The sequence below is a fragment of the Camelus dromedarius genome, chromosome 29 (assembly GCF_036321535.1).
Source record: "Camelus dromedarius isolate mCamDro1 chromosome 29, mCamDro1.pat, whole genome shotgun sequence".
In the NCBI taxonomy this organism is placed as follows: Eukaryota; Metazoa; Chordata; class Mammalia; order Artiodactyla; family Camelidae; genus Camelus; species Camelus dromedarius.
This window is the reverse complement of record NC_087464.1, coordinates 7,070,994-7,084,482: the sequence shown is the minus strand read 5'-3', so window position 1 is coordinate 7,084,482 and position 13,489 is coordinate 7,070,994. Positions and strand designations below refer to the sequence as shown.

At 37.8% G+C, this 13,489-nt stretch overlaps 1 protein-coding gene across 1 annotated transcript in view; it reads left to right on the top strand.

Annotated features, from left to right (window-relative positions):
* The window catches only part of LRRC28 (leucine rich repeat containing 28), a 103,078-nt gene that overhangs the window by 59,915 nt on the left and 29,674 nt on the right, over positions 1-13,489 (top strand). The window contains exon 7 of the mRNA XM_031440488.2: positions 9,214-9,316. Coding sequence (XP_031296348.1) covers positions 9,214-9,316 — 103 coding nt within the window. The remainder of the gene's footprint in view (positions 1-9,213; positions 9,317-13,489) is intronic.

Genomic DNA, 13,489 nt, shown 5'->3' with positions numbered 1-13,489 from the left:
CAGGAAGTGCTGTGTCAGCTAAACTCAGTGTCAGTAACTTCTGTAGTTTAAGAGAATGAGAAAACAAAAGTTGTCCCCACGTTAACAGGGGGATTTTTTGAGTGTTCATTCAGAAAACAGTGAATGAATTCTTGGCATATGACTTTGAGATTTACAGAATCTCCTGGTGCTTAAACTACCACGTAGTAAATCCAGGGGTTAGTGAGAAAATAGCTTCCTACTAATGGGAAATTATTTTGTTTCTAAATCAGTCCCAGAGTTGTTGTTCCTTGGACATTCTAGTAGTGAAGTATTTATTTTCTCAGGAGGAGTTATTCTGTGTGCCAGGGACTTGTACTGTGAGTGAAATGAGAGCTCCTTTATTGCTGTGGGTTATATGCTGTAACTTTGATAAGGATTTAAAACTTTCCCTTTTGTCACTTAACAGGAGATCACTCCAGTTTTTTAGAGTAGGAATTTGATACCTTGTGTAGGAAAAATAAAGTTTATGCCAAGTATTGGTGCAGTTTTAGAAACTAGTTAGTAGGCATTTTCAAAACCCATGCTGAAATCCCCTCTCTTGATGCAAATGGCATATAAAAGACACAAATCTTTAACTGCATTTTTTTTTTCTATTGCTTCTTCTTCCTGCTTTCTCTGTATCTGCTTAGAAAGTCAGGAGAAGGATTGCTGTTTACTATTTTTTAAGAAAATATTTGTGTGCACACAGTGAAACTATTCGAACTTCAACTCCAGTAAGAAAACCAGATGGAAACCAGTTAATAATTCCTTAATCTCTGACTTAGAGATGAATGTAAACTGTATTTTACTGAACCATGGAATGTGTTTGATCTGCAGTTGGAAGGAGTACTGCCTTGAGGTCATTGTTTGATGGGAATAATTTGCAAAGTTTACAGCTTTAAATACATCTCAGTGCTAAAAAGTTTGTTCTAGTACAGACCAGAAGTCCCAGAGGCTGGAATTAGTCCTGTGTTTCCGCAGAAGGTATCTCGACTGCTTTTCAAGGAGGGACCCAAATGTGCCACTAAAATCGTGTTCTGTAGGGATGGTCGGGCAGATCTCTAATCAAAGACATAATGAAAAAGGAGAAAAGAAAGGCTTGAAAACAAGGTTCAAAAGCTAGTAGTGGGAAGAAATGGGAGAGAATTACTCTGTTATTAAAGTTCATATAGACCCTGTTTCAGGAGCAAAGTTATAACTCCGGAATGCATATTTCTTCAAGAAAAATAGAGCTGCTTTCTGAGCTCTGTCTTTTTGCAAGTATTTGTAACTTGGTGCTGCTTACCCATCTAACTTTTTTCCGCTGTCTTAATGACTACCTCTGCTTGAATTTTAATCTTTTCATCATATCAGGCCTTAAGGTTTTCTTAGGGCATTAACAGGATTATTTATTATGACTGAGTTAACTGGGTTACTTAATATGGCCTGTGCAGTGTGGGCAAACATTAACCGTACCGTGCTAATGTGTGAAGAGAAAAGCTCACCTAAAGTGAGCTTTAAAGGGAGAAATACATTTTTCTCTAAGTTTTGGAGTATGATTTAGGGGTAGGGAGTGATTAATAGGAGAAAGTGAACCCTGTTTTCCTCAAATATCAGTTATTTTAGAAAAGAACTGCTGCTCATTCTTAAAAAGGTACAGATGTGAAACCTAAAAAAAATAAGTAGTGTGAGGGCTAGATTCATGAGCAGAATCTTTGCCAGCAAAGTTTTTGTTAATTTCGTTTCTTAATTTATTTATGTGACAACAATGTGCAGTGCAAGGGAAGTCTGGAAGATGTTGTCAGTTGACTTTAAAGCAAGAATCTGGAATTTCTGTCAGTCATAGTTTTTTAAAAAGCCCTTAAATTTAGGGGAAGGGAGAACAGGTCCAAGTCCAGCTGAGCAAGAGCTGAAGGTAAGATGCAGAGTGAAGACATTGTGCTGGCTGCTGTGGTGCTGGAAGGGTTGCTGCCGTAATCCCCAAGTCTGTGCCAGACAGTCAGCATGAAGCCTCCTCCTCTAGGATCTTCCCTGAAGGATTTCTTGGTATTTTTTGAAATTGCTGCCCTAAATCTGTAAGTCAGAACTACCTCACCAGTTATCTGATCTTTTAAAAGAAGCAAAAGGATATTTTGTTCATCTTTTGTCTCCTTGGCAGCATCTCCTGACATCACACCTGGATGTTTGGGCACATTATCAGTCCTCAGGTACCCACTGCACCCATGCAACCTGCTAGGTAGGATCACTTCCTACATTATGTGGGAGTGCCCTGCTTATATGGAAGTGATCTGTTAAGGGAGGTTGTCTAACTAAGATGGTGGTGAAGCAGGCAGGCATGCTTTTTAATTCCAGCTCAGCCATTTAATAGCTGGTGATCTTGGGCTTGGAAAGGCTGTTACATTCACCTAAGTCTCAGCAGTGGGGTAATACTAATTAATACCTACTTCATAGCACTATTGTAAGAATTAAATAAGAGCTGTTTAAAATACTTATATCACTCATAAATACTACATAAGTATGCAGTCAATACAAACTACTTTTATTGTTTCACTGGACTGTGAAAGAGGGTTGGGACAGAGTTTGTCTTCACTTTTGTACCTTAAGCACCTGGCACAGTGTCTAGCCCATTGCTTGTAATAATTTCTTTGTTACCTGAATTGTGCAACACAAATAGAGATGCTGATGTTTGAATATTTAAACCAGCTGTGGAGGAAGCCTTCAGCCATTCAAATTCATTAAAATCAATTTATTTTAATTTAATAGTTGCTGATGATCTCCTTTGTGTAAAGTATCTTAATAAATTATAGTTCACTGTGAAATTTTATTTGGTAAAAGTTGAATAGATCAGAAAGAATATGCTGTAAAATATTTAATGGAGTGTGAATGTGTATATGTGTGTATTTAGAGAAGCTAGCACTTCAAAAATTTTATTTTTCTGAAAAAATAGTCTAAAAGTTTTGTTTGCTTAAAAAACTAAAAATAGACTTAACCATATGATCCAGCAATCCCACTTCTGGGCATATATCCAGAGGAAACTCTAATTTGAAAAGATATGTGCACCCCAATATTCATAGCAGCACTGTTTACAATAGCCAAAACATAGAAGCAACCAAAATGTCCATCAACAGATGAGTGGATAAAGATGTGGTTATATATACCGTGCAATGTTACTCAGCAATAAAAAAGAATGAAATAATGCCATTTGCAGCAACATGGATGGACCTGGAGATTGTCATACTAAGTGAAATAAACCAGAAAGAAAAAGAAAAATACCATATGGTACCATTTATATGTGAAATCTTAAAAAAAAAAAAATGAGACAAGTGAACTTATTTACAAAACAGAAACACTCACAGACATAGAAAACAAAATTGTGGTTACCGGGGCGGGGGAGGGGAGGGGTAGAAGGATAAATTGGAAGTTTGGGATTTGCAGATATTAACTACTATATATAAAATAGATAAACAATAAGATTCTTCTATATAGCACAGGAAACTATATTTAATACCTTGTAATAGCCTCTAATGAAAAAGAATATGGAAAGGGATGTATGTGTGTGTGTGTGTGTGTGTGTGTGTGTGTGTATGCATAATTGAATCACTATGCTGAACACCAGAAATTAATACAACATTGTAAACTGACTATACTTCAATAAAATAAATATGTAAATAAAATAAAAGTTTTCTTTATAAAGTGCATCATGTAAGTAATTTAATTAGTTTTAAACATTATTTTGGAATACATTGTAAATTATTCTGACTTCAGTGTGAAGAAACCCAGACTTTATAGTAATTAAAAATATAATTATGATTAATAATATATCAGATTTATTGAACTATGATATTGGTATAACATTGATAGAGCATTCCAAACAGCCTACTTTGGTCTGCTGCTTTCATGTTGTGGGTTCCATTGCCCTATCATTTTGTTAAAGAGAATATACATCATTCACCTTTTGGTAAAATAAATGAGTTTCATGCTGGTCATTGTGCAGTAAACAGATCCTATCTGGTCCGGCCCATGCTATCATTCTATGCTTGCTTCTACAGTATGGTAAAAGAGCAACAGCCTAGACACACAGGAGCTTTTTGTTCCATCCTTACTGTGTGCACTGCATATGCCAGGGCCTTGAAGTTAAAAAAAAAAAAAAAAGAAGAAGAATTGGAGTTTGTGCAGGGCTGCTAGCTTTCACTAATTTTTAAGTAACAATACTTTGATCTGGAGTCTGGAAGGAAAAAAAAAGGGAAGCATTTTAGGCACAGTACAGCACTTTAAAAAGCCACATGAAAAAGTTTTTTGTTGCTTTAGCATCTATGCAGATGGACAACTTCCTTACTTTATAAAGTTCACATACTGAGCAATTTTTTTCACAGGAACTTTAAAAAATATTACTACATGATATATTTATTGAAAAGTATCAGTATGTTAAAATTAATAGAAGGAAGAAAAGAAACCAGCTCATTAGCTAGTAGATGAATTGTCTCTTCCAAAGTTAGTTATTGAGTGAAGATTTTCTGTTTTAAGAGTAAAAGAAATATCTCAAAGCTTTTCTCATGCAGAAAGTACTTGTATTTCAGCCTCATTGTGATTAAAAATGCCATTCCATCGTGCCTGGGGGTTTCCCAGCCAATGGCTTTTTGGCCACGAGCACACTTCAGGAGGCTGTCACAGCACTGCCTGTACAGTGTGTGACCTTGTGGGTGTTTAGGTGTGTCAGCCTGGCCAGCAGGTTGTGCTGTGTCAGCTAAAGCAAGAGTTTCCTGGTGCTCTTTAGAATCCTACACTCTCTTTTGTGATCTTCTCTTTATATTCAGAAGAGAGAAGTAAAAGACTAAGATGTATTGAGTACCAATTACTATACAACAGATCAAGCTTGGCATTATATACATTGTTAAATCTTCATAACAAGCCTATGACATTGGCATTGTTACCTTCATTTCACAGACGCAGTTAACAGGCTTGGAGCATTTAGTTCAGAGAGCCAGGATTCAGACTCACTTCTGACTCCAAAGCCCACTACATCATGTAATTTCAGTACTGCTTTTACTCTGTATGTGAAATTGTGTTATTTGCAAAGTTTAAAGGTCTGTATTAAATACTCATGTCTGTGTGGTATTTTACTAGCTAATGTATAATAGATTTGAGCATAGCCGATTCATGTTTTTTTTCAGCGTCCGTAGGAAATAGTCGATTCCATCATGGGCATATATAAAAAGTTACATTCCCCAGGGGAGAGTATAGCTCAAGTGGTAGAGTGCATGCTCAGCATGCACAAGGTCCTGGGTTCAGTCCCCATACCTCCTCTAAAAATAAAGAAACAAACCTAATTCTCTCCCTCCCCCCACAAAAAATAATAAATAAATTTTTAGAAAATTACATTCCCCATACAAAGTAATCAGGAGGTACAGTCAGAAATCCCTGGAATATTGAAAACCAGAGATGAGATCTAAAACAAATAGCATTTTAAAATCATCAACTCTTTATTTTCTTCCCTATAAAACTCGGATAGGAAAGGAAACTAAACCAACTTTAACTTTGTATTATGATCTTTGCACGTAGCCTCATTGACTTTGCACAAGCTCTTCTGTGTATATTAGAGGAGAGAGGCGTTTCCTCTGTCATGTCCCATTTTGTGTCCTTGGCTCGAAGAGATGAATCATTGTCTCTAGAGGCTATTGCCTCCAACTCTTTTCTGTGCAATTAAAGTATAGAAAAGAGTACCTTTTGCTGCATGCCAAAGAGAATTCTCTCTTAATTGGCCTTCTACTGTAGGCCACACTTCCAAAAATGTCACTAGTAATGAGAATAGTAATAACTTCCATATATTGGAGAAGGCTGTGTGCCAAGAATTGTGCTTGATAATTTATAAACTTTGTAGGTAGTTTTCACTAAAATTAAGGGACAGCATTATTTCCCCCTTTATACAGATGAGGAAACTGAGGAACACATTTAGTAAATAGAAGAACAAGAATTCAAATCCAAGTCTTCTTACTCTAAGACGGTATTCCTGCTCCATTAATTGGTATCCTACACTCCTTACTGCTGCATAAACTCAAGTAAAGAAATCTTCCCTCGAGACCCCTGTGGGCTCTGACAAGCAGACTCTGGGACGAGAGCTCATTTGTACTTTATCAATGTAGTATCCTTTTTTTTTTTTTAATTCCAGACTTTTCTATATGCTTTTAAAGTCTGAAGATTTCTATATGTGATGAAAGGATTTGTCTGTATATCAAAGGAGTTGTGAGGGAGTAGGACTCCCATAGTATGAGCACATCCAGCGCTCAGATCCTGGTTTCCAAACACCGTATCCCATTAAAAGGAATTAAGGCACCTTGTAGAAGTAATTGATTTCAGGGCTAGAGCAGGGAAAAATACAAGCTGATCTTGGAATATCTTGTGGTGCCAGAAAGTAGAGAGATACTTTAAAAAGGATAAAAACTTGTTGAAAGAACATAAGGGCCAACCTTAAGTGCTCCTAATTGCCAGAACTGGGAGATTTTAACCAACACAGTAAACAATAATGGTATTGGGTTTTAGTCTTTAAAATAAAATAAATATTCATGAATGCATACTGATAAAAAGATCAAATAAATAAATGGGGAAGAAGGGATGGCTCTTCCTTACAGTAGAATTTTGTTGGAGCAGGCAGATAGATAACTAGATATGAGCAGAGAAAGGGGCATGGGCCAAATGGCAGGAAACCATACATCTTATAAACAGTGGGGGGCTTTGGGCAGATGAAAAAAAGCAGGAACCTCCAAACTGATAGGAAACTACACATTTTAGGGTGATAAATAAGGGTCCTGGAGGCAGACAAAAGTAGGAAAAGGTGGAAATCTCTCGTGTCCAAAATAAAATCTTTTTCTCATTATGCCTTCATTACAATAAAATTAGCTTTGCAGATAAGAAGTACCCATTGTGCACTGACGTCATTGACACTTCTGATCCAGACTAAATAAGGACAAAACTCCCTCCTCCCCTGGGGAAGGTGGAGCTGGGATAAAAATCAGGAAATAGGACCCCAAACCCCTCACTCCCCAGTGAATATTCTGCCCATTCATTTTTATACCCCATATAACCAGCATGCCAAAGAAACTCAGGGCAGCTACTCATCTGAGTCTGCCTGCTCTCCCCTTGAGAGTGTACTATCACATAATAAATTCTCACTTAGCATCTCGTCTCTGAATTTTTTCTGTGATGAGACAAGAACCCACTCTCTGGTAACAATTTCAGTTAATAAGTGTAGGCAGAACGAATAAATACCATGTAATAGTTGTTGCAAACGATGCATTGGTGCATGCTAAAATTAACGGGAGGAACAGTCTTGGGCCAGTAGGGATCTGAAGACTTCACTTGGGGCTTGGAGGAGCTGCTTCCAAAATGTTTCACATGGCTGTTGGCTGGAGGCCTCATTTCCCCTCCAGTAAAGCTGCTGGAGGGCCCTCATTACAAAGGAGTTGTCTTTGGAAAGAGTAATCAAGGGAGAGAGCAAAGAGGAAGCCACAATGCCTTGTGTGACTTACTGTTTGAAATCCTAACAGCATTCCTGCCTATTTTCTTATTAGATACCTTAAAACCACCACACTGGGAAAGGGTATCTCTAGCCAGTAGCCCAGTAATTTTTTTTCTCCCTAAGAGTTGCCACTTCCCCTTCTGTTGCTTGTTCCCAGTGCTCCCAATTTTGGTTCCTCTTTTTGTAACTTGCTCCAGTGCTAGTCCTGGGCAAGATAATTGTGATAGGACTTGCAGTGGAAAAGAGGAGGTAATGTTAACCCTTCCCTACCATCTTCTATGATGAACCCTTCCTTACCTCAGCTATGTATTACCCACCTCCCTCTTAATGTAACCAATTGTCAAAAACCCATTTGTGAAACCATACAACTTTATACAAGCCTCTCTAATAGCAGTGATCATATTGTATTACAGTTATCATTTTTCATGTCTGTCCTCAGTATCATATTCACATCTATATCCCCAAGGCCTACTGTAGTGCCTAAAAGGTTCTTAATGGGTAAATGGGTTTTCTTTTGAAATGTAGATATGCTTCAGAACCTCCTAATTTAGTTCTCTGGGCCTTTGTCTTTCCTAAACCATAGAAGGAGGGGAGAAAAGATATCTTCCAGCCTATTGCCTATTTCCTATTTTCACAAGCAGAACTATAGAAAACTGTTCAAAAATTATGTTCTTGCTTCAGGGGGCAGAGAGTTGGCAGGGCTACTGAGGACTCTGTTGTGCACCTCTGTGACAATGAAGACAAATAGTCCTACCCTGTGAATGACAGGACTGGAAAGGAAAGCTGGTCAAACATATCCTGGGCAGCACGCAGTGGACGGGAGGGGATGACCTTGACAGTTGGAAGTGTCTCTGCTGCCTGTGTCGGTCAGACATCACCTCCAGTACTTTGTGCCATTGTTTCCTTATTGAATCCTCCTCCGGTCTTTGCTCCACCTCACCACTTGCCCAGTTACTTCTGGGAAACATCTAGATTCTACCTCTTGCTAGCAGCTTGCTCCCCTTGCAGACTCTTCATTTTGGTCCCCCTTTCTCACCTCTTCCCATTCCTAGTACAAACCCATTCCAGCCCTACTCCCTGTCCTATAGGTCTTATCCATCCACTTGTACCTTCATACCTCACTGGGGACTGGGACTCGGGGTTCCCTTTGCTTCTTCCTCCTACTGCAGCCATGGGCAGTTCCATCCATTCCCACATCCACCTGGCTGCTGAGGTCCCAGCCTAACCAGGGCCTGATCCCCAGGCCTCCCTCACCTCTCCTCCCATCTTTCTGCCCAGGGGAGGTGAGACACAGTGAATCTCGATATAAGAGCAGAACTAGGCTTTTGTAGACTGAGCTGCCAACTTAGTTTGTGTAACACTTTTTCCTGGAAAAATATGAAACTAAATGACCTATAACAAACTTTATTCTTAAATAAAAATTGTTTATTAAAAGTCATAGAATATTTATGTGGTGAGGAAATTTAATAATATTCCCAATGTTCATTTTATAGTTTAAATAATCAAGGTTCAGTTGGGTTGAGTAATTCTGCAGCACTCATGTTTTCTGATGTAGAATCTCATATTGCAACTGACATAATTTCACACCTAGCGTTAAATCTACAACGTTTTTTGCTTCCAGAGCAGAAATTTTGAATTATTCTAATATTGTGTATTAATGTTTACATTTCACATTATATTGGTGCATTATAGGAGTTACAGCGCTTTTCTTTCTAATCCAGATTTAGGTCGATCTCGAGAACTACAGTATGTGTACGTGGATAACAACATTCACCTGAAAGGCTTGCCGTCCTATCTGTACAACAAAGTCATCGGGTGCAACGGGTAAGGCTGCTTTCACATTTCACACTATCACTCAGTGCTTTTGCTGGTTTTGTTTCTGCTCCATTATTGATCCTGGTAAAACTCATATACACTACTTTTAATAATCCTGTTCAACTTTGCCTTTCGTCTTAATGTGCTAAACCAAATACCCTTAGAAGCCAAGAATGTTGAGCAAGCAATTGAGAGTATCGTACTTGAGTTCAGTGAGTAAGCTGTGCGTTCGGTCAGTAAGTTGTTTATTATTTTCCAGTCAAAAGAAAAATTAATCCATGCATACTGTTATAAACTCAGTAGTATCACTCACAGAAACTGGAGGAATCAGCATTAATTTCAAAGCTTTTCTTTCTCTGTGCTCCATTGCAGTGACAATTTTACTACACTGTCAGCCCTAGTATCTAGGACTTCAATGGAAATATTTAGAACTCAACATTTGAAATAATCCCTCAATACAGATCATGATTCTAGCCACCAAAACAGATGTTTCAGTTAATAGGAAATGTTAGGCTATTATTTTCAGAGCAGCGATAATCTTTCCTTCTCAGTCAGGCTTTTAGAAAGATGGCCTCAGCATCTCCTTCCACAGCAGTGAGACAGGACCACCTGAAAGAGGTTCCCAGAGTGGTGTGAGCTTCATACAGGACAACTCAGCTGCCAGAACCTGCTTTTGACGGGCCTGACTTTCCTCACTTAAGCAGCCAAAGGATACTTGTAACACCTTTGAGGCTGCTTAGCCAGCATGTTGACTCTCTCCTTGTAATTTCAAACATCCTACACAACCTGGCTCATACTAGATGTAGTTCTGGCAAGAAAAGGGATGACAGCAAGCTTGTACGTAGATGCAGCCATTCCCCTGTTGGCCTGGTGCCAGGGGACGGGCACTGAGCGGTGATTGCTCCGGAGAGGGTAATCCTAGGAGTTGTGGCTATCCCCTAGGAAAAATTATGCAGTTGTTATCTTGGAAGAGCCCTGGATGAATTCAGTGCCTGTATGGGCTGATGAAATACAAGCCCAGAGATGTATTCCAGAACCTTCTGTGAAGCATAGATAATAGAGTATGTGGTGGAGTTTTTAGCTCAGTGACTTTTCTGCGGCTGATTATGTGACAGCTGTGATACTACTCACTCATTAATCCTAATGAGTTCTTAAAGCATCTATAATATGCCTCATTTTTCCAAGTGGTAAGTAAAATGCACTCAATCACCAAGATACATGGAATGATGCAAGCAGGCTCCAAGGCTGAAGGCAGTTTTCCCCACGCCAGAGCCTTGAGAGGCTGCGTTGAAATGTGATTTAAGTCTCTACCACAACTAAGAAATAGCTTTTACTTGAGATAAAGAGCCTTCTACTTTAGATGTTTAGATGTGGATGTTACTGACTGTCAGAAAGTTCTATTTGTGCAGGGCAGAGGGACAGATATATTTTTATCGTAGACTTGGTATCTGGTAGCAGAAGTTGTGAGACTTATGAGAGCTGCGAATCTTTGAGAAAATAAATAGTAAGGCAAAATGTGCAAATTATTAGCAGATAGTGTACACTTTTTATTATTATTAGCATCTTCCTTTGGTAATCGTAGTAAGAAGATAAATAAAATTATTAAAAGGGCAGTTATCAAACAATCAGTTTTCTAATATTAGTAGTTTTTGGAGTATAGGCCATCCCACATACAAATGAACTATGATACAAAGGTATTTTTCATCTGTTGGTTTAACTCAGAATGCCTTTCTTATGGATGCAGTCCTGGTGGTTATACTCCTAGCCAGCTCATTAAAAGGTTATTTAACCCATTTTACACCCCCAAAATTATTGTTACTTATACAATATTTCTATGGCAAAAATGTATTCAAAATTCCAGTTCAGTACCTGCTTTCATGGGCCTCATAATCTAGCCAGGGATCCAGACAGTCAGTAATTAAACAAACTTGCTGCTAATTCTCTCTAAGGAGATGATATTAAGCTGAGAACCAAAGGATCAGCACATTTGGCTCTCCACTGCCATCACAGGTTCCTTCTAGCCCAGAGGTAGGCCTGGATCATAGGAACACACTAGCTTCTGCCATACTGTACTATCTGAAACACTTATATTACCCTTTTCTGATTAAGCCTAAGAGAATTAGAGCAAAATGAATACAGCTTTAGGGACCTGTGGCACAGTATTAAAAAGTCTGATATGTGTATGATTCATATCTCAGAAGGAAAATAGAGAATCGGGTATACAACATATAAATGGATATAAAAATAGCAAATAACAAATGTTGCAGTTTCAAAAAATCTCAGAAGTCTCACAAAATTATCTTTGATATTCATAGAAATGTGAAGTTAGCTCCTCCTTATTATATGTTCATTTATTTGTCAAATAATTATTGAGCATTAACTAGCAAGTCAGCACTGTGCTAAGAATTGTGGAAAAGATAATTTAGATGTTTATTCTAATGTATAAAAATAACTGTAATACAAAAAATAAATACTCTAAGAGAAAAGTAGAGTAATGAAAATTTACAGCATGGGATTATCTTTTTATGACCTGGCCTTGAAGGCACACACTGCCATTTGTATTATATCCTATTGATTACACAGGTTAACCCTATTCATTGTGGGAGGAGACTGCATAAGGGAGTGAATACCAGGAGGGGAGGATCGTGGGAGCCATCTTGGAGGATGGCTACTGTTTCCTTGCATCCATGCTCTTTGCTGACTTCTTGGAAAAGTATGGTTTTTGTTTTGTCTGGATTTTTCTTATTGTTACTATGGGAGTAAATGTCTTCAGTTCTTCTATATTTTACCCAGATAAAGAAGTCCCTCCCATGTTAGAATTTTGAAGGGTGGTAATTGGCACATTTGCTTACCCAGGAGAACTTAGTAGTAAAAGTGGTCCTGTAGCAGAGTTATTTTCTCAGTTGTCTGATTATATGAGAAAAAGAAAACCAAGCCACTGCTTTGCTTTTTTCATATGTAAATCAGCAATTATAGCTGGATTTGGGTACAAACTGGTTAAATGGTTTGTTAAGATAACCATTCAAGGTAACAAATGAGAAATGCATTCCAAGTTCTGAGTTAGATAAATATACCAAAAAATATCCTTTGAATCATAGTCCATTTGTGTGTGTGGGCTGCCCACACACCTCAAACAAGCAATACTGGATACCTGAATCACCACCATGGGGCAAGCATAAAGCAGCCTAGCTACAGATTAAAAAAAAATAATACTAAAGTGTGATTTGAGCTGTCACTCAAGAGACAGAGTCTGTAGTTTGATTCCAATGCAGTAATTAATTGCTTATTAAAACAAAAATATTAATACTCCTTTTAAGTTTTAGAGGAATATAACAGAATCCAGAGTGTTTACAATATAACTTTCAAAATGTCCAAGATACAACTCCAAATTATATAACATTTGAAGAATAAAGAAAATATGACCTAGTATCAAGGAAAAAGATAATCAGCAGAGACCAACCTGAGATGACCCAAAATGTTAGAATTGACAGACAAGGGTTTTAAAGCACCTACTCTCAATGAAGTAAAGAAAAGTAAGTTTTCAGTGAATGAATAGACTGGAAAAATAGGAACTCTATAAAAGAAACAAATGAAAATTCTAAAGTTGAAAAATACAGTATCTAAATAAAAACTTTACTCAATGGGCTTAACAACAGAATGGTGTAACAGAGAAAAGTCAGTGAACTTGGAGGTAGATCAAAAGAAATGATTCAGTCTGAAGAACATAGAGAAAAAAAGATCAAAAACAAGAATAACCGTCAGCATCATGGACCTGCCAGACAGTACAAAGAAGCCTGACGTGTGTATAATTGGCATCCCCAAACGGGAATACTAAAAGATGGGGCAACAACAAAATTGCTTGAAGAAATAATGTCCAAAAATTTCCCAAATATGGTAAAAGACATAAATTTACATTTTCAAGAAACTCAGTGAACCCTGAGCAGTATAGATTACAAAGAAAACCATACACAGGGAAAGCTGCTGAAAACCAAAGATAAATAGAAAATCTTGAAAGCAACCAGAGAAAAATGACAAACTACATGCAAAGGAATGATTCAAAAGACCGTTGCCTTCTCATCAGAAATTCTGAAGGCCAGAAAACAGTGGAACTCTATTTTTAAAGTGCCAAAGAAGAAAACAGTAACCCTAGCAACCAGCAAAAATACCTTTCAAGAATGAAAA